Below are 21,325 nucleotides of genomic sequence, written 5' to 3' on the forward strand. Positions count from 1 at the left end.
TGCTTTGAAAAGTGTCCGTGCCCACATATAATTGGGAACTGCTGGGTTAAGCTTAAATATTTACTTTAAAAGATCTTAGAAGACATCTGCTGCTTCGTGAATCTCAGTGAAGGGGAGAGGTGTGGAGGGATCTTGACCAGCTGCGGGGCAGCGTCTGCCCTTCCCCAGACCTGCAGCTTGGGAGCAGCCAGTTTGGCGTGATCATCCTGACAAACATCAAAACGTTTTCTAAGCAACTAAGTACAGAACACACGTGAAAGGGTGTTCTGTTGATGTTCTTGTTACATATATTTCTGACTTGGTTTTCCCAGCAACAGAAACATAAGTAGTAGTGAGATAACTCCCTTTTCTGTGATGCTTTAAATTGGTTCATTGCTGATGAGGAGCCTGACAAATACTGGCCTCCTAGCCTCAGTCAACCCACTATTTTCTTCTCTTAAAGGATCTGTCTTCAGCTTTTAAAAACAGTGAATGAGATGCTTAAGAGGAACAGGGCGTTGTGTGAATCTCGAGCACGGCCAAGCAGGATTGGGGTAGGGAGGGACAGAGTGTCACTGTAGAGTATGGCCAACCCAGTTGTAGCTGCCTGCCACCAAATGGCCAGCAGAAGCTAGTTTGGTCAAGTCCTGGTTTTTATCACCAAAGAGGCCCAATGTCAGAGGCTCTGGATAGCCGCCTTGAAAAGGCCCTGGTTGTAGTTTTCTCCTTGGGCTGGCAGAGGATTAAGAGCTGCATGTTCATCTACCTAAAGTGACTGACTGAGAAGGCTTGTGAGATCCTGTGTTTGTTGGGGAAAGTGAAATACAGGGTGTACAGGGGCAGGAGGGGGTGGCTGCAAATTGTTTCAGGAGAAATATCTCTTTTTACATGCGCTTTCTCTTACTCATGGGGAAGTCAGAATCTACCTCAGTTAAGATCCAAAAAGGAGCTAAGAAAAAATACCAGTACTGGAGAGCTAAACATGGAAATTGATGAGCAAGCCAGGAGGCTGAGTTTAACTAAAATTTCCTGAATATAATTATGTTACGAACTTTGCCAAAATTTTTTTTCAAAAATAAGTGGTATAAGTTAGCTTCTAACAGGTCTGAAAAAATAGCCAAATTTGAATTTGTTTATAGTTAGTGCCCTGCCATCCAGTGGTGAGCTTTTCTACACCCAATTCACATGTATTGGCCAAGTCTTGTACCTCGTCATTCTACAAGATGAACTTGCAACGGCTACGTCGACTTCCTGCATACCACTTCTGACCTCATGCTGGGGACTCAGTTTACCTAGAAGAATCCCAGCAATGATACTTTTACTAAGTAATCGTGACATGTTAAAATTGTTAATCCCTTTGCCTCATAATTGAAATCAGCAATGCTAATACATTTTTTGAGTAATTCCATTTAACACAATTTTGGGCTCTAATTGGAAATTGTCTGGTAGGTGTTTCAGTAGCTCCTATTTTTAGGTCTAAGGGCATCCTAAATAACTTGTCATGTTTCCAATAGGAAAGTTGCCCTTAATTTTCTCTAAGCCATTAAAAGCCCAAAATCACTTTTCCCCCCACATTCAAAGGGACCAAAACGATCCTTTAGTGCAGAGATCCTTTTCATGGAACCCCTGACAGACTGATCCTGTATTCCCTAAACCTCTAAAATGCTCCTCCCCACCTCCTGTGTCCCATCTCTCATGTCCATTCCACACTGGTCTTCAGAAAACCAGGCTTTGTGTCTGCATTACTTCATACCACGTCCCTGGCGCCTGGTGCATGCGTGGTACGTGCCTTGTAAGAAGGAAGACAACTTATGTAGAGAGTCGTTGCTCCAGTGGTGGCTACTTCAGTGCTGTGGCAGCTCATCCCCCTCACTCTGCCCCCTGCGTCATTTCTGTTTTCCCCAATGTTTTCTGACTGTCAGGCACTGTACTCAGGATCCTCACATGATTATATGAGATTAAAGGTATTCCACCCTCCCCTACAAATGATGACAGTGAGGAACAGAGAGGTTAAGGAACCTGCCTGATGGGTTAGAGTTGTTGAGTGGCAGAGCCTGGGTTCAGATTCAGATAGTCTGGCTATGGAGCCAGTGCTTGTAACTGCCCTGTCGTGTATAACGCCCCTCAGTGATGGGTGAAGTCCATTCCGTGATCAAATACTCCGAAGGGTCTCTACCAGATGCCAGGCAGTGATTGTCCAGGATACAGTCAGTGGTGAGCAAAGCAGTCGTGTGCCTTCCTGAAGGTTTTATGAGTAGAAAGTACATTATTACAGCCCTAAAGGTGAGGGTATAAAACCCAAACAGGTAAAGCAGAGATGAGAATGAGCACAAAGGGCTGGGAAAAAAGGTTCAAGACCCGCTAGAATTCTAAGAGTGACAGTAAAGATAGTAGAAGGCAGGGGAAACAAGAAAGATGACTGCAAGTTGGAACTGAGTGGAAACGTTAAGTCCACTTTTTGTTATAATTGTCTGAAAGGGATGTTACACTACTTTGGATAGTGACACCAATTGTATGAGATTTAGGTAAAATTCTGTGGGATCCTGAACAGTTTATTTTCCATTGCTGTGTTCATATGGTTCCAGAAAATTCTTCAAAATTAACCTGAAAACTAAGCATACTCTCTTTGACCCTTGCCTCTAAGAAAACTATTTGAGCCTTATTGTTTTACTAAAGATAGGTTAGAGGAAACAAGCTACAGTAGCGGTCTTCAACATTTATTTGAATTGTCCTTCATCTTGCCCATCCCTAATTCAAATATTCCATCTTATTTGGGGGGATGATAAAATTTGGTATCAACCGCCTTTGTGTGGGGAGGTGAGGGCAGGCAGAGGCTTTTTGCTTTTCATTTTTACCTTTGGGTAATATTTGAAGTTTTCACTGTGTTTTTTTTTTAATGTTTAAGAAAAACGAGAGACCGGCCCCGTGGCACAGCGGTTGAGTTTGCATGTTCTGCTTCTCTGCGGCCCAGGGTTCCCCTAGTTTGGACCCCGGGTACGGACATGGCACCACTTGGCAAAAGCCGTGCTGTGGTAGGCGTCCCACGTATAAAAAAAGTGGAGGAAGATGAGCATGGATGTTAGCTGAGGGACAGTCTTTCTCAGCAAAAAGAGGAGGATTGGCAGTAGTTAGCTCAGGGCTAATCTTCCTCAAAAAAAAGAAAAGAAATGAAAAGAAAAATGAATTCGAATTTACCAACCAGCCACTAAAACCAAAGCACACTACCCTGCCCCCCCGCACCCCTAAAATATCCAAACTCCCATCTAGGCACGTTACATTAAGTTTTCCCTTTACAATGCTCTTCAAAGTGTGATCCAAGAACCACCTGTATTAAAATCACCTGGGATGTTCGCTTATAATGTAGGTCCCTGGGCCCCACTCCCGAAGATTGTTTCCATAGGCCTGCAATAGGGCCCAGGACTCCACTTGTTTGTTTCCCTGATTCTTACGTGCAGTAAGTGTGTCAATCATGTAGTTTCCCTTTCCACCAGTTAATGACGTAAGCTCTAGCTGCCTGAGTTTCAATAAACAGGAGTTAAGACTTTTCCTTAAGAGCCTTGGGGAAAATTCTATTAACGTGAGAGTTTGGATGCTCTGCGGACAGTGACCTTTTCTCATTTTTCCTTTGACATTTAAAAACTATTGGATCCAAGAGGAAGAGGGCTGTTTCATGTCTAAACCTGTAGTTGGGCCCCAAAGAGACTGATCTTGCTGTCACGTGTATGACAAAGGGCCTGGGACAGGGGAACTTTCTAGGGATTCCCAGGAGGACCGAGAGGGTCTTATGTATTAGTTTAACCAAACAGCAACTTCTTTAGCTTTTAATGGCCAAGCAAATAAATACCCAAAGGACAGATCAAAATGATAGACAAAGGAGATTTGTGGAGGTGGGAAGGGAAAGAAAAAAAGGTACCAGAGTGGGAAGAACTGAAAAAAAGTCACTGTTAGCGGTAACTGCATTCTTAGGACTGTATGATAGGACACGTAAAAGAGTAGCTACAGCAGCAGGAAGTCGATTGTACCGTTCACTGAGGATAGCGCTGTACTGGGAAAACAATCACGACAGAAGAACAATCTTTGGAATAGACTAGTTTACTAAGTAAAACATTTCTTTGAAACATAACATGCAAAAGATTCTCAAATATGTTAGTATGGAAGCCCTGGATTTGTATTACACGTCTCAGCAGAGACTGTCACAAGCCCTATTCCATATCACATCGAAGACTGTGTGTGTGTGTGTGTGTGTGTTTAATATCTGTATCTTGGAATGATGAAGCGTATTTCAGCCGGGCTTCTTGGACTAGATTTGCTCACATTGAAAGAACAGTTATTTTTGATCAATGAGTGAGCACTTACCCTTAGCCATAAACGAAGATGATAAACAGTTTAGCTTCTGAATGTAGAATGGTCTGTTCAATACTATGTTTTTTTGGTAAAGTTTCTTTTTGGTCCTTGGTACCTTAATTTCTTCCCTCTGATTTTCAGGAAAAGACAGAGGAATAGGTGAAATTGGTATTGGAGACTTAGGTGGCAGACATCTTGTTGAGACCATTTTAACCAGTAATTGAGTTGTTTGGGTAGTAGTAGGCTTGGTGGAGAGTTCTTGGCATGGATTTAAAATGGAGATTTTGGGATTCTTAAAGTCATCATAAGTTGCAATCAATTGTTTTGTGGTGGTTGAACTTTTTAGAGACGGTGATCTAGAATTCCATTTATATTTGCCAGCATTGCTGCAATTCCATTTTGAAGCATTTTGTTCAAGCTTACAAGAACCAGCATTGTTTTTTCTTTTTTCTTGACTTTTATCTACACAAGTTGTCTGAAGACTCAGAGAGTCAGCAAGTTTTGGCTGTCTCATTTTGGGTATAGCTTTAGAGGAAGAGGGTCGTTCAGTAACTGCTGGAGTACAGGAGGCCGTTTGTAGTCTTGGCCTCTCTCTTTGTATAGTCATATGTTGTAATCTTTCCATTTCCAGTAAACGAGTTATCAAATGTTCAATAGAGCTTTCTGGAGGCTCCACTGTTGCTTTCCAATTTTCAGATTTTGAGAGCGCTAATTTGTGCAAGTCCAGAGTACTGAAAGGAGGAGGGAGAAAATCAGGATATGGAAATACTTCACTCGGTTCCTCTGTGAAAGATTCTTCAACATTTTCTATTGTTTCTGGCTTTAAGTTCAGGTCCATCTTTTTAAAATAGCTAAGTAAAGTATCATTTGCTTTTTCACTTTCTGACAAATCACTTTCATCTGTTAAATTTTCTTCCACACTGCTGTTTCCGTATTTTAAATTCCAATTTGGAGCAGATAAAGTTTCACCATTGTTGTTTTCTATAGTTGAACATAAATTAACAGGAGGCTCATTTCTGTCCTTAAAAAAGTCTCCGTCAGCATACGGCCAGCAGAGACCTAACGGCATCTGCAGTCCAGGGTAAGAACCAACTTGCTTATCAGCTGAAGCACTTGCTAGTGAGTGGTTCAGAGTGAAGAGGCTTGTGGGATTACTGGGTATATCAGAGCCAGTTTCCACTGAAGAGTTTTTGAAATCCCTTAAAAAAAGTGATTTAATTAATGAATGGTTTGTTGACTAGAATTAAAATGCTATTAAAATGATAATGAATAGTAATCTTTATCAAAGACTGGTTACTGTTTAGTTCCCAATGGCATATATATATCTATCTGTAACAGAAATATGTTCATTTCCAAATATGTTCTAATTATATACAACTATATACATTTTTTTAAAGTATAGATTAAAATATTAACTAGGTGGGGGCTGGCCCAGTGGCATAGTGGTTAAGTTCACACATCTGACTTCTCGGCAGCCCAGGGTTCATGGTTTGGATCCCGGGTGCAGACATGGCACCGCTTGGCAGAAGCCATGCTGTGGTAGGTGTCCTATGTATAAAGTAGAGGAAGATGGGCACGGATGTTAGCTCAGGGACAGTCTTCCTCAGCAAAAAGAGGAGGATTGGCAGTAGTTAGCTAAGGGCTAATCTTCCTCAAAAAAACAAAATAAAATATTAACTAGGTATCCCATTATGCATGGACAGGTGACTAGATCATAATTAGCCACATTATGGCTAACTGTGGCTATGAATGGCCACTAGGTTAAAAGTGGCTTATTACATCTATTTGTCTATGAATATATTATACATGCAATTATGACGTCTGAAAAGGAGGCTATCCAACTCCAACTGAAATTATAGTGAAATGTTTGTTGACTCAGAATTAGATAGAAGGAAACTCTTAAAGAATGTAGTTAGGTTACTTAATAAAGGCTTCTACTTTAGCCATTGTGATTTTTTAAAAGTATTCTAACAAAAAAGAAAAACAATGTCTATAAAGCAAAAATTATCCCAGATAGAGTGCATAGTAATTTTCATCTAATGGTGCTCTTTTATTTTAGGAGTAATACTTCTAAGTATTATATTAAAATAAAAACTTCAAAAAAGCCAGGCCATAGAAAACCGAGTTTACAGTTCGTTTTTTTAAAAAGCCTACTAGAAATAGTGACATTGAAAGATTTGATGCATTGACATATATATAGTCTCATTATCTTTTTGCTTCTTTCAAAGCCAGTTTACATTAAAGATAACAAAGTAATCTTGAAGGACTTTGAAAAATACTTAATTTCTAGAGAAAATGGTAAAAATGTATTCATTTAGCTAAATATTAGGTATAATGACTTGAAAAACCATAGGAAAGTCACTGTAAATCTACAAGTGATAACAGCCACAATCCATGTAGTCTAGTAAAGAGCAGGGAGACGACCTGGGTTTGAACCCATTTGCCACAGTGAGCAAAATGGAAATAATATCTTCCTCGGAGGTGCACTGAGAAGCAAGACAATTACATGAATCTACTTTGTAGAATGGTCAACACTAAATGAAAGTTATCATTTATTCTCTTTACTTGTTGACAGTATATTGAGGAGAAAAATCTCTAATAAAATATTTCATTGATACCACGCTTCCAACTCTGTAACATGATTAGGCCTTCCCAATATTAATAGCAAATACCTATGAAACACATTGTTCTGTTTAGTCCTCATAAACCCCATGAGATAGGCACTTTTATTTTCTACCTTTTATGGATAAGGAAACTGAGGCACAGAGTGGTTAAGGTCATGCATCTAGTAAGTGGTGGAGCTGGGAGTTAAATCCAGGTAGTGGGAGCCCATGTCCATAATCCTAGCCACTGCCCTCTCCTGACTCATTCATGTTAGCTGTCTGTCAGCATGATAAAATCCAGTGCCCTTCACTGATCGCTTGCCTTGAAATCCCGTTCCCAGCTGAGTTCCTTCTAGTACTCTTTCCTGTCCCCATCAGCTCCGACATTCCCTTAGCACATGAGTCACCAGAGTCCCCTCAGCACTGCTCGGTTTCCCCCCTTGAATTTCAGCCTTAGGTGAGTTTTATCCTGAGCCTCACAAAAACTGACCCTCTGACGAGGAGATAGCTGCTATCAAGTGAGCCACCCTATTGTCAAAACTGGGTACAAAAGAATGGCATAGAGCTCAAGGTCTCCATTAAATATACAATTTCTGTAAAAGGGACACATAACAGTGAGTAACAAATGCTAATTTCCAAATAACAGAAACATGAGTTTCTAGGAAGCATTCCAGTTGGTCCTAATGCACACTAAAGTTTAAGAACCAAAAATTAAGGGAGTGATGTCAGCATCATGGCGGAGTGAACTTGCCTGGGACTCTCTCCCCTGCAACATACAACAAAAAGGGGCATCCATACTCTGACAAAGGACATCCTAACACAACACAAAAACATCAGAAAGGCACACAGCCATACAATGGAGGGCGGAGAGGCTGGAGCCCCTCCTTGGAGAAGCTGGAACAGGGTAAGAGAGAACTTCCCTCCCTCTCCTAAAGACTGCAATCATGAAGATGGGAAGATCCATGAGGGAAGGAGTAGGGGAAGGGATGCGTGTTCACAGAATCACCAAGGACTCCTTAGGGCCCTCATAGAATAGAAGGTAGCCCTCTAATGGGGCGAAAGCTTTTGTGGGGTGGGAGGTGACCACATCATGCCAAGACCCCAGGAGACCAGACAGCCAGAGCAGAGTGAGAAAGCCTGGAGTGCATGCAGGAGATAGTGCCATTCCGCCAACCCACCCACCGCCAGCTCCACTGCCTAGGATCTCGGCTGAAGGCAGAGGGCTCAGAATACGCGGCTCTTGACCCCGACGCAGTGATGACAGGTGCTAACTACAACCAAATAATATCAGGATGCATAAGATCCAACCCACTTCCTCTAGCAATATCAGACACTACATCAAATCTTCAGACCACAGAGAAAACAACAAGCACCTAGAATTCAGTCCTGAGGACACAGATATATGTAATCTAAATGACAATGATTCAAAGTAGCTATCATCAAAAAACTCAACAAGGTAAAAGAGAATGTAGAGAAACAATTCAACGAGTTCAGGAGCTGCTTCACAAAATAGACTGAAACTATAAAGAGGAATCAATCAGAAATATTAGAGATGAAAGACACAATGGAAGAGATAAAACAAAATATGGATTCCCTGAACACTCGAGTGGACATCATAGAGGAGAGGATCAGCACAATCAAAGATAGACATGTTGAAATGCTCCAGGCAGAGGAGGAAAAAGAACTAAGACTAAAAAGAAATGAAGAAAGTCTCCAAGAAATATCCGACTCAATGAGGAAATGCAACATAAGAATTATAGGTATCCAAGAAGGTGAAGAGAAGGAGAATGGAGCAGAAAGCATGTTCAAAGAAATAATAGCAGAGAACTTCCCAAAACTAGGGAAAGAGAGGGAAATCTGTATGGAAGAGGCTTCCAGATCTCCTATATCTGTCAATGTAAAAAGACCTTCTGAAAGGCAGACAGTAGTAAAACTGGCAAAAATGAATGACAAAGAAAGAATACTCAGGGCAGCAAGGCAGAAGAAAATAACCTACAAAGGAACCCCTATCAGGCTTTCAGCAGATTCCTCTGTAGAAACCTTATTAGCTAGGAGAGAATGGAACGACATATCTTTCAAGAACAAAAATCTTCAGCCAAGAATACTCTATCCAGCAAAAATATCCTACAGATATAAGGGAGAGATAAAACCTTTCCCAGACAAACAAAAGCTAAGGGACTTCATAGCCACAAGACCCCCCCACTGCAAGAGATCTTCAACAAGGCCCTCATACCTGGGGCAAAAAAAAAAGGGAGAAAGGGGTCAAAAAACACAGAGTAAGGAGATAAATAAGTAGACAGAATCAGAATAGGATAGCAAATACTCAAGTATAGCACTAAGCTCAAGGGGAGGAAAACACCAAAAACAAAGATAATCTGTCATTTTAACCACAAACGCAAACACAAGATGGAATAAGATATGAGAAAAACAACTCAGGAGGGGAGGAGGAAAAGGACTGAATTGGTTTAGACTGAGGAAATAAGAGGCCATCAGAAAATGGACTATGTTATACACGAGATTCTGAATACAAACCTCAGGGTAACCACTAAACAAAAAAGCAGAACAGAGACACAAATAATAAATAAGGAGAAAACAAAGAAACACATCATAAAAAACTACATAATTCAATGGGTACACCAAAACACACAGGACGAGGAACAAAGGAAATGCAGGAAAACCAGAAAACAAGCGATAAAATGACAGCATTAAGCCCTCACACATCAATAATCATCCTAAACGTAAATGGATGGACATCTCCAATAAAGAGACACAGAGTGGCGAGATGGATTAAGGAACATGACCCAACAATTTGCTGACTCTAGGAAACACACCTCAGCTCCAATGACAAACACAGGTTCAGAGTGAAGGGGTGGAAGACGATACTCCAAGCTAATGACAAACAAAAGAAATAAGGTGTTGCAATACTTATATCAGACAAAGTAGTCTTCAAGATAAGACAGGTAAAGACAGACAAAGAGGGGAAGTATATAATGAGCAAAGGCTCACTCAATCAAGAAGAAATAACACTTATAAATATCTCTGCACCCAACACAGGAGCACCAAAGTTCATAAAGCAACTATTAACACACCTAAAAGAAGATACTAATAGCAACACAATAATAGTAGGGGACCTCAACACTCCACTCACATCAATGGATATATCACCCAGACAGAAAATCAACAAGGAAACAGTGGGATTAAACAAAAAGCTAAACCAGCTGGACTTAATAGACATATATAGAACACTCCATCCAAAAACAGCAGAATACACATTCTTCTCAAGTGCACACAGAACAATTCTCAAGGACAGACTATGCTTCAATAAATTTAAGAAGACTGAAATAATAACAAGCATCTTTTCCAATCACAATGCTATAAACCTACAAATTGATTACAAGAAAAAAGCTGAGAAAGGGACAAAGATGTGGAGACTAAACAACATGGTATTGAACAAGGAATGGATCATTCAAGAAATTAAAGGAGAAATCAAAAAATACCTGGAGACAAGTGAAAATGAAAACATACCATACCAACTCATATGGGATGCAGCAAAAGCTGTATTAAGAGAGAAATTCAGATGATCTTGGGGGTGACGTCAGCCACATGGTGGCATGAGCTCACCTGGGACTCTCTCCTCTCCAAATTAAAATGAAAAAGAGCAACTGCTTTCCAACCAAAGAAAAAATCCTAATAACAGAAATCGTCAGAGACGCACAGCAGCCAAACACCGGAAGGCGGAGAGGCTGGAGCCACCCTGGGAGGAGCTGGAACGGGGTAGGAGAAAACTTCGCTCCCTACCCTAGAGACTGGGATTGCTGCCGTGGGTGCTGGAGGGAGCGGGGGAGGGGCCGCAGGGCCACGGGATCATCCAGGACTCCCACCGCTGGTGCAGTGGAAAGCCTCTAATGGGGGAAAGCTATCACGTGGGGGAACCCCAGAAAGCCAGGGCCCCAGGAGACCAGAAAGTGAGAGCCGATCCAATCCAGGGCAGCAGTAGTGAAAGTGCCCCTCCTCCCTCAACCCATGATGCACACCGCTATCATGGCTTAAGTTGGAGTGCTCAGAACACAAGGCTCTTGACCCCCATCTAGTGGCAACAGGCTGTAACTGCAACCGAATAATAGCATCATGCGCAAAAACCTCTCCTCCACCATCCACCAATTTATAAAAGCTCCAGTCCAAAAGGAAAACAATGAAAATACAGAAGTAGGTCCTGAGGGCTTGAAAATGGGTAAACTAAGTGAAGATGAGTTCAAAATAGCTATCATCAAAATATTCAATGAGGTAAAGGGAACAATAGAGAAACAAGTCAACGAGTTCTGGAGTTACTTCACAAAAGAGATTGAAATTATAAAAAAGAATCAATTAGAAATACTAGAGATGAAAAATACAATGGATCAGATAAAACAGAATACGGATTCCCTGAATGCCTGCGTAGACACCATAGAGGAGAAAATTAGCATAATGCAAGATAGACAGGCTGAATGGCTCCAGACAGAGGAAGAAAGAGAACTAAGAATTAAAAACCTGAAGAAAATCTCAGAGAAATATCTGACTCAATGAGAAAAAGCAACTTAAGAATCATCGGAATTCCTGTGGGCGTTGAAAAGGAAAATGCAGCAGAAATTGTGCTCAACGAAATAATAGAAGAGAAATTCCCAAATCTAGGGATTGAGAGAGAAATGTGTGTTGAGGAAGCTTTCAGATGTCCTCGATTTGTCAATGTAAAAAGACCTACTGCAAGGCATATAGTAGTAAAAATGGCAAAAATGAATGACAAAGAAAGAATACTCAGGGCAGCAAGGCAGAAGAAAATAACCTACAAAGGAACCCCCATCAGACTTTCAGCGGATTTCTCTACAGAAACCTTACAAGCTAGGAGAGATTGGAGTGACATATTCAAAACTTTAAAGGATAAAAATCTACAGCCAAGAATACTCTACCCAGCAAAAATATCCTTCAGATATGAGGGAGAAATTAAATCTTTTCCAGACAAACAAAAGTTAAGGGATTTTGTAGTCACAAGACCTCCACTACAAGAAATCCTCAAGAAGGCTCTCACACCTGAAAAAAGAAAAAAACGGAGTAAGGGGTCATAAAACACAGAGTAGGGAGACAAATAGATAGACACTGAATAGGACAGCAAATATTCAACTACAGCATTAGGATAAAGGGAAGGAAATCACCAAAGCAAAGACAATCTTATCACTCTAACCACAAACTCACAACACAAGTTGGAATAAGAGGAGGAAAGGGACTGAAACAGTTTAGGCTAAGCAAGTGAGACACCACCAGAAAATGGACTATGTTATACACGAGATTCTGAATACAAACTTCAGGGTAGCCACTAAACTGAAAAACAGAACTAAGACACAAAACATAAATAAGGAAAAACCTAACAAACCCAGCATAAGAAATTACAGAAGTCAAGGGGTAGGCTAAAACACACAGGACTAGAAACAAAGGAAACACAGGAAAACCAGAAAACGAGCAACAGAATGACAGCATTAAGCCCTCATGCATCAATACTCACCCTCAATGTAAACGGACTGAACTCTCCAATAAAAAGACACAGAGTGGCAAAATGGATTAAAGAACAAGATCCAACAATTTGTTGCCTCCAGGAAACACACCTCAGCTCCAAGGACAAACAGAGGCTCAGAGTGAAGGGGTGGAAGACAATACTCCAAGTTAATAGCAAACAAAAGAAAGCAGGTGTCACAATACTTATATCAGACAAAACAGACTTCAAGATAAGGCAGGTAAAGAGAGACATAGAGGGCCAATATATAATGATCAAAGGGACACTTCATCAAGAAGAAACAACGCTTATAAATATCTATGCACCCAACACAGGAGCACCAAAGTTCATATAGCAACTATCAACACACCTAAAAGAAGATATCAAAAATAACAAATAGCAGCAGGGGTCCTGAACACCCACTCACATCAATGGACAGATCATCCAGACAGAAAATCAACAAAGAAACAATGGAGCTAAACGAAAAGCTAAAACAGTTGTACTTAATAGAAATATATAGAACACTCCATCCAAAAACAGCAGAATACACATTCTGCTGAAGCACGCATGCAACATTCTCAAGGATAGACCATTTGTTGGGAAACAAGGCAAACCTCTACAAATTTAAAACAATTGAAATAATAACAAGCATCTTCTCCAATCATAATGCTATAAAGCTAGAAATTAATTACAAGAAAAAAGATGAGAAAGGCACAAGGATGTGAGAACTAAGCAATATGCTATTGAACAAGCAATGGATCATTGAAGAAATTAAAGAAGGAATCAAAAAATACCTGGAGACAAATGAAAATGATAACATGCCATACCAACTCATATAGGATGCAGCAAAAGCTGTATTAAGAGGAAAATTCATCACAATTCAGGCACATCTTAACAAACAAGAAAAATCCCAAATCAGCAATCTTAAACTACACCTGAATTAGAGAAAGAAGAACAAACAAAGCCCAAAGTCACCAGAAGGAGAGAAATAATAAAAATCAAAACAGAAATAAATGCTATTGAAACAAAAAAGGCAGCAGAAAGGATCAATGAAACAAAGAGCTAGTTCTTTGAGAAGATAAATAAAATTGACAAACCCTTAGCCAGACGTACAAAGAAAAAAGGAGAGAAAGCTCAAATAAACAAAATCAGAAATGAAAGAGGAGTAATAACAACAGACTCTGCAGAAATACAATGGATTATAAGAGAATACTACGAAAAACCATATGCCAGCAAAATGGCTAACCTAGAGGAAATGGATAAATTCTTGGACTCCTACAATCTCCCAAAGCTCAGTCAAGAAGAAGCAGACAATTTGAACAGACCAATCACAGGGAAAGAGATTGAAACAGCCATCAAAAGCATCCCAAAGAATAAAACCCCAGGACCAGAAGACTTCCCTGGGGAATTCTACACAAACTTTCAGAGAGGATTTAATACCTATTCTTTTCAAGCTATTCCAAAAAATTAGGGAAGATGGAACACTTCCTAACACATTCTACGAGGCCAACATCACGCTGATACAAAAGCCTCACAAGGACAGCATGAAAAAGGAGAACTACAGGCCAGTATCGCTGATGAACATAGATGCAAAAATCCTCAACAAAATGTTGGCAACCCAAATACAGCAATTCATCAAAAGGATCATACATCATGATCAAGTGGGATTCATACCAGGGACACAGGGATGGTTCAACATCCGCAAATCAATCAACGTGATCCACCACATCAACAAACTGAGGAATAAAAACCACATGATCATCTCAATAGATGCAGAGAAAGCATTTGACAAGATCCAACAGCCATTTATGATAAAAACTCTGAACAAAATGGGCATAGAAGGAAACTACCTCAACATAATAAAAGCCATATATGACAAACCCACAGCCAACATCATACTCAATGGGCAAAAACTGAGTGCCATCCCCCTGGAAACAGGAAGGAGACAAAGATGCCCTCTATAACCACTCTTATTTAACGTAGTACTGGAGGTTTTGGCCAGAGCAATCAGGCAAGAAAAAGGAATAAAAAGAATCCAAATAGGGAGGGGAGAAGTGAAATTCTCGCTGTTTGCAGACGACATGATCTTATATATAGAAAACCCCAAAGAATCCATTGGAAAACTTTTAGGAGTAATCAACAACTACAGCAAAGTTGCAGGGTATAAAACCAATTTACACAAATCAGTAGCATTTCTATACTCTAATAATGAACTAACAGAAAAAGAACTCAAGAACACAATACCATTCGCAATCACAACAAAAAGAATAAAATACCTTGGGATGAATTTAACTAAAGAGTGAAAGACCTATACAATGAAAATTACAAGGCTTTTCTGAAAGAAATGTATGATGACATAAAGAGATGGAAAGACATTCCATGCACATGGATTGGAAGAATAAACATAGTTAAAATGTCCACTCTACCTAAAGCACTCTACAGATTCAACGCCATCCCAATCAGAATCCCAATGACATTCTTTACAGAAATAGAACAAAGAATCCTAAAATTCATATGAGGCAACAAAAGACCCCGAATTGCTAAAGCAATCCTAAGAAAAAAGAACACAGCTGGAGGCATCACAATCTCTGACTTCAAAACATACTACAAAGCTACAGTCATCAAAACAGCATGGTACTGGTACAAAAACCGGTGAACAGATCAATGGAACAGAATTGAAAGCCCAGAAATAAAACCACACATCTATGGACAGCTAATCTTCGACAAAGGAGCTGAGGGCCTACAATGGAGAAAAGAAAGTCTTTTCAACAAATGGTTCTGGGAGAACTGGAAAGCCACATGTAAAAGAATGAAAATTGACCATTCTTTTTCATCATTCACCAAAATAAACTCAAAATGGATCAAAGACGTAAAGCTGCGACCTGAAACCATAAGGCTTCTAGAAGAAAATGTAGGCAGTACACTCTCTGACATCAGTATTAAAAGGATCTTTTTGGATGCCATGTCTTCTCAGACAATGGAAACAATAGAAAGAACAAACAAATGGGACTTCATCAGACTAAAGAGCTTCTTCAGGGCAAGGGAAAACAGGATTGAAACAAAAAAACAACCCACTAACTGGGAAAAATATTTGCAAGTAATACATCTGACAAAGGCTTAATATCCATAATATATAAAGAACTCACACAACTCAACAACAAAAAATTAAAGAACCCAATCAAAAAATGGGCAGGAGACATGAACAGACATTTCTCCAAAGAAGATATACGGATGGCCAATAGGCACATGAAAAGATGTTCATCATCGCTGATCATCAGGGAAATGCAAATCAAAACTACACTAAGATATCACCTTACACCCATTAGAATGACAAAAATAACTAAAACAAATAGTAACAAATGTTGGAGAGGTTGTGGAGAAAAAGGAACTCTCATACACTGAGGGTGGGAATGCAAACTGGTGCAGCCACTATGGAAAACAGTATGGAGATTCCTCAAAAAATTAAAAATAGAACTACCATAAGATCCAGCTATCCCACTACTAGGTATCTATCCAAAGATCTTGAAATCAGCAATTCCAAAAGTCCCATGCACCCCAATGTTCACTGCAGCATTATTTACAATAGCCAAGATGTGGAAGCAACCTAAGCACCCAGCAACAGACGAATGCATAAAGAAGATGTGGTATATATATACAATGGAATACTACTCAGCTGTAAAAAAGAACAAAATCGTCCCATTTGCAACAACATGGATGGACCTTGAGGGAATTATGTTAAGTAAAATAAGCCAGATAGAGAAGGACAATCTCTGTATGACTCCACTCATATGAGGAATTTAAACATGTAGACAAAGAGAACAGATTAGTGGCTACCAGGGGAAAGGGGGGGTGGGGGTGGGCACAAAGGGTGAAGGGGTGCACCTACAACACGACTGACAGACAACAATGTACAACTGAAATTTCACAAGATTGTAACCCATCATTAACTCAATAAAAATTTTTTTTAAAAAAAGAGGGAAATTCATCGCAATACAGGCTCACCTTAACAAACAAGAAAAATCCCAAATAAGCAATCTCAAGTTACACCTAGCTGAATTAGAAAAAGAAGAACAAACAAAGCCCAAAGTCACCAGGAGAGAAATAATAAAAATCAGAGCAGAAATAAATGCTACTGAAACAAAAAAGGCAGGAGAAAGGATCAATGAAACAAAGAGCTGGTTCTTTGAGAAGATAAATAAAATTGACAAACCCCCAGCCAGACTTACAAAGAACAAAAGAGAGAAAGCTCAGATAAACAAAATTAGAAATGACAGAGGAGAGATAACAACAGACACCACAGAAATACAACGGATTATAAGACAATACTATGAAAAACTATATGCCAACAAAATGGATAATCTAGAGGAAATGGATAAATTCTTAGACTCATACAACCTCTGAAAGCTGAATCAAGAAGAAACAGACAATCTGAATAGACCAATCACAAGGAAAGAGATTGAAACAGTAATCAAAGCATCCCAAAGAATAAACCCCCAGGACCAGAAGACTTCCCTGGGGAATTCTACCAAACATTCAGAGAAGATTTAATACCTATCCTTCTCAAGCTATTGCAAAAAATTAGGAAGATGGAACACTGCCTAACACATTTTATGAGGCCATCATCATCCTGATACCAAAGCCTGACAAAGACAACACAAAAAAGGAAAACTACAGGTCAATATCGCTGATGAACATAGATGCAAAAATCCTCAACAAAATGTTGGCAACCCAAATTCAGCAATTCATCAAAAGGATCATACATCATGATCAAGTGGGATTCACACCAGGGACACAGGGATGGTTCAACATCCGCAAATCAATCAACGTGATCCACCACATCAACAAACTGAGGAATAAAAACCACATGAGCATCTCAACAGATACAGAGAAAGCATTTGACAAGATCCAACAGCCATTTATGATAAAAAAAAAAAAAAAACTCTTAACAAAATGGGGATAGAAGGAAATTATCTCAACATTAAAAAGCTATATATGATAAACACACAGCCAAGATCATACTCAATGGGCAAAAACTGAGTGCCATCCCCCTGAGAACAGGAACAAGACTTGGATGCCCACCATCACCACTCCTATTCAACATAGTACTGGAGGTTTTGGCTAGAGCAATTAGGCAAGAGAAAGGAATAAAAGGAATCCAAATAGGGAGTGAAGAAGTGAAACTCTCACTGTTTGCAGATGACATGATCTTATATATAGAAAACCCCAAAAAATCCAAGGGAAAACTATTGGAAATAATTAACAACCACAGTAAAGTTGCAGGGTACAAAATCAACTTACAAAAATCAGTTGTTTTTCTATACTCCAATAATGAACTTACAGAAAGAGAACTCAAGAATACAATTCCGTTTACAGTCGCAACTAAAAGACTAAAGTACCTAGGAATAAATTTAACCAAGGAGGTGAAGGACTTATACAATGAAAACTATAAGACATTACTGAGAGAAATTGATAATGACATAAAGAGATGGAAAGAGATTCTACGCACATGGATTAGAAGAATAAACATAGTTAAAATGTCCATACTACCCAAAGCAATCTACAGATTCAATGCAATCCCAATCAAAAGCCCAACGACATTCTTCACAGAAATAGAACAAAGAATCCTAAAATTCATATGGGGCAACCAAAGACCCCAAATTGTTAAAGCAATCCTGAGAAAAAAGAACAAAGCTGGAGATATCACAATCCCTGACTTCAAAATGTACTACAAAGCCATAGTGATCAAAACAGCGTGGTACTGGTACAAAAACAGGCACACAGATCAATGGAACAGAACTGAAAGCCCAGAAATAAAACTGCACATCTACAGACAGCTAATCTTCAACAAAGGTGCCAAGAACATACAATGGAGAAAAGACAGTCTCTTCAATGAATGGTGTTGGGAAAACTGGACAGCCACATGCAAAAGAATGAAGGTAGACCACTATCTCACACCATGCACAAAAATAAACTCAAAATGGATCAAAGACTTGAAGATAAGTCCTGAAACTATAAAACTTCTGGAAGATAATATTGGTAGTACACTCTTTGACATTGAACTAACAAGGATCATTTCGAATACCATGTCTTCTCAGACAAGGGAAACAAAGAAAAAATAAATATGTGGGAGTTCATCAGACTAAAGAGCTTCTGCAAGGCAAAAGAAACCAGCATCAAAACCAAGAGACAACCCAGGGTCGGCCTGGTGGCGCAGCAGTTTAAGTTCACAAGTTCCGATTCTCGGCAGCCCAGGGTTCACTGGTTCGGATCCCAGGTGCGGACATGGCACTGCTTGGCAAAAAGCCATGCTACGGTAGGCGTCCCATGTATAAAGTAGAGGAAGATGGGCACGGATGTTAGCTCAGGGACAGTCTTCCTCAGCTCAGGGCTCATGTTCCTCATAAAAAAACACAAAGAGACAACCCACCAATTGGAAGAAAATATTTGCAAATTATATATCTGACAAGGGGTTAATCTCCATAATATATAAGGAACTCACACAACTGAACAATAAGAAAACAAACAACCTGATCAAAAAATGGGCAGAGGATATGAACAGACATCTTTCCAAAGAAGATACAGAGATGGCCAATAAACACATGAAAAGATGCTCAACATCACTAATCATCAGGGAAATGCAAATCACAACTACACTAAGATACCACCTTACACCTGTTAAAGTGGCTATAATCACTAAGACTAAAAATAACAAACGTTGGAGAGGGTGTGGAAAGAAGGGAACCCTCACACACTGCTGGTGGGAATGCAAACTGGTGTAGCCACCATGGAAAATAGTATGGAGATTCCCTCAAAAAACTAAAAGTAGAAATACCATATGACCCAGCCATCCCACTGCTGAGTATCTATCCAAACAACTGGAAATCAGCAGTTCCAAAGCAACATATGTACCCCTATGTTCATCACAGAACTATTCACGATAGCCAAGGCTTGGAAGCAACCTAGATGCCCATCAAGGGACGAATGAATAAAGAAGATGCAGTATATATACACAATGGAATACTACTCAGCTAGAAAAAAGACAAATTCATCCCATTTGCAACAACATGGAAGGACCTGGAGGGAATTATGCTAAGCGAAATAAGCCAGACTGAGAAAGACAAACACCGTATCATTTCACTCATGTGTGGAGTATGAACAAACCCACAGACAAAGAGAACAGTTCAGCAGTTACCAGGGGAAGGGGGGTGGAGTGTGGGCACAGGGCGTGAAGGGAACACCTATGTGGGGACAGTCAAGAAATAGTGTACAGCTGAAATCTCACATTGATGTAAACTAGTATGAACTCAATAAAAAAAAAGCTCTAAAAAAAAAAAAAGAACCAAAAGATAAGAATTCAAATCCAAGGAAGGTCTGAGAACCAATAGACTGTGGTGATTATGAGCATGAGCCAGGCTCCTTTTCATCCTGGTCCTACCATTCATTAATTGTATGACTTCGGGCGAGTTGCTTGTCACCCTGTGTCAACATCCTCAGCTGTAAAATAAGGATGGTGAGAATAGCACCCACCTTACACGAGTGTTTGTTGTGAGGGTTAAATGAGTCGGTACACGTACGGGATTAAAAGCCTGCCTGGCACATGGAGTATGACTTTCCTATCACAGGTCCTTTCCCCTCAACAAGAGGCCAAACTATCCAGTGAAACCCTCACTGTAAGGGCACAGTAAACTCTTAATTTCCCCTAAACTGATTATCTCTGGTGTCTGCCAGCCACTTCCTATTTTAGGGTGAGTTTCTATAATTTCTCACTATTTGCACACAATACTCTTTTCTTCTGGTTCTTTCTTTGTCCTTGTATTTCAGAGGAGTATTTAACTGTATTCAGATTTACTTCATTAATTTAGGGCTTTTCAAAAATAAATCTCTCACCTGTTCTCCACAGTGCTGCCTTCCTTAAGAGGGTAACTCCATAACTGAAAAGTTCCTTGTCTACCACTCTGAGAACAGAAAAACCACGGACAACATTTTAGTAACCACATGCATTTTAAAAAAATAATCCTTTAAGAGTAGGATGAATAAAATCCCACCTGAGTTCTTTGGTGAGTGTGCTCTGACAAATTCAGATCTAGCATCAGTTGCTCTACTGGAATTTCCAAATGCTTCTAGAAAGCAGCAGCAGAATTTTAAACACAATGTATGTCTGTTCCCTACTCTTGTTCTAAGAATGTATAGTTCTTGTTTTAACCAAGAAATATATAGTTCTAGCCAAGAAATATGTAGCAAAGTCCTGTGACACTGCTTACATACAGACACACAGCATTTGTTTACTGCAGCAGGAATTAGTATAATCTGGTATAAATACCAACTAAACAGTGTCAACTAGTGAGCCTTGGATATCCTTTTCTCTATTTTACTAAGAGTTAAGTGTTTTATATTCTGATCAAAAAAGCTAAAGTAAAGATTAATTTTCTCATTACTTCAAAACAAAATATTAACCATTTCAACTGCTTCAAGACATCTTAAGTGCTGAGCCCACTTCCCTTTTGGCAATGACTAGAAAACACCATATTCACTAAGAGTTTAATTTCCACTTATAGTATTGTTATATTGAAAAAACAATTTAATACAATAGTAATTTAATGACCAATTTGCACCCCGGTAAAATAGTAAAGGCTTTGACTTGTTCGAAGATTTATACAGAAATTTAAAGTTTAACTTTGAGGGAAGAAATTTTTTTTACAGAACATACATATAATTTTAAAATGGCATTTTATGAATGAATTAAACATTTATCCTTACCTTGTTAATTTTGCCTGAAAGAATGTGTATAAAAAAATGACAATTAATAGTTACATAAAACTGATTATATTAAAAACAAATCCCCTTTACTCTGAGTGTTAATGAGACTCTAAGTAGGAAT

General features: G+C 39.4%; 1 protein-coding gene across 6 annotated transcripts in view; it reads right to left on the reverse strand.

Moving 5' to 3' along the window:
* Positions 1-21,325, reverse strand: part of FAM217A (family with sequence similarity 217 member A) — a 40,685-nt gene that overhangs the window by 9,650 nt on the left and 9,710 nt on the right. For 2 of the 6 annotated variants that reach the window (XM_023624383.2, XM_070244852.1), the window contains 4 exons: positions 21,205-21,218; positions 20,493-20,567; positions 20,335-20,402; positions 4,336-5,522 (listed from right to left, as the gene is read on the reverse strand). In XM_023624383.2, coding sequence (XP_023480151.2) covers positions 4,336-5,522; positions 20,335-20,402; positions 20,493-20,567; positions 21,205-21,218 — 1,344 coding nt within the window. Of the gene's footprint in view, positions 1-4,055; positions 5,523-20,334; positions 20,403-20,492; positions 20,568-21,204; positions 21,219-21,325 lie in introns of those variants that run through there. The other 4 variants (XM_023624387.2, XM_023624388.2, XM_070244851.1 and 1 more) reach the window with 2 other exon arrangements.

Source organism: Equus caballus, chromosome 20 (genome assembly GCF_041296265.1).
Source record: "Equus caballus isolate H_3958 breed thoroughbred chromosome 20, TB-T2T, whole genome shotgun sequence".
NCBI classification, from domain to species: Eukaryota; Metazoa; Chordata; class Mammalia; order Perissodactyla; family Equidae; genus Equus; species Equus caballus.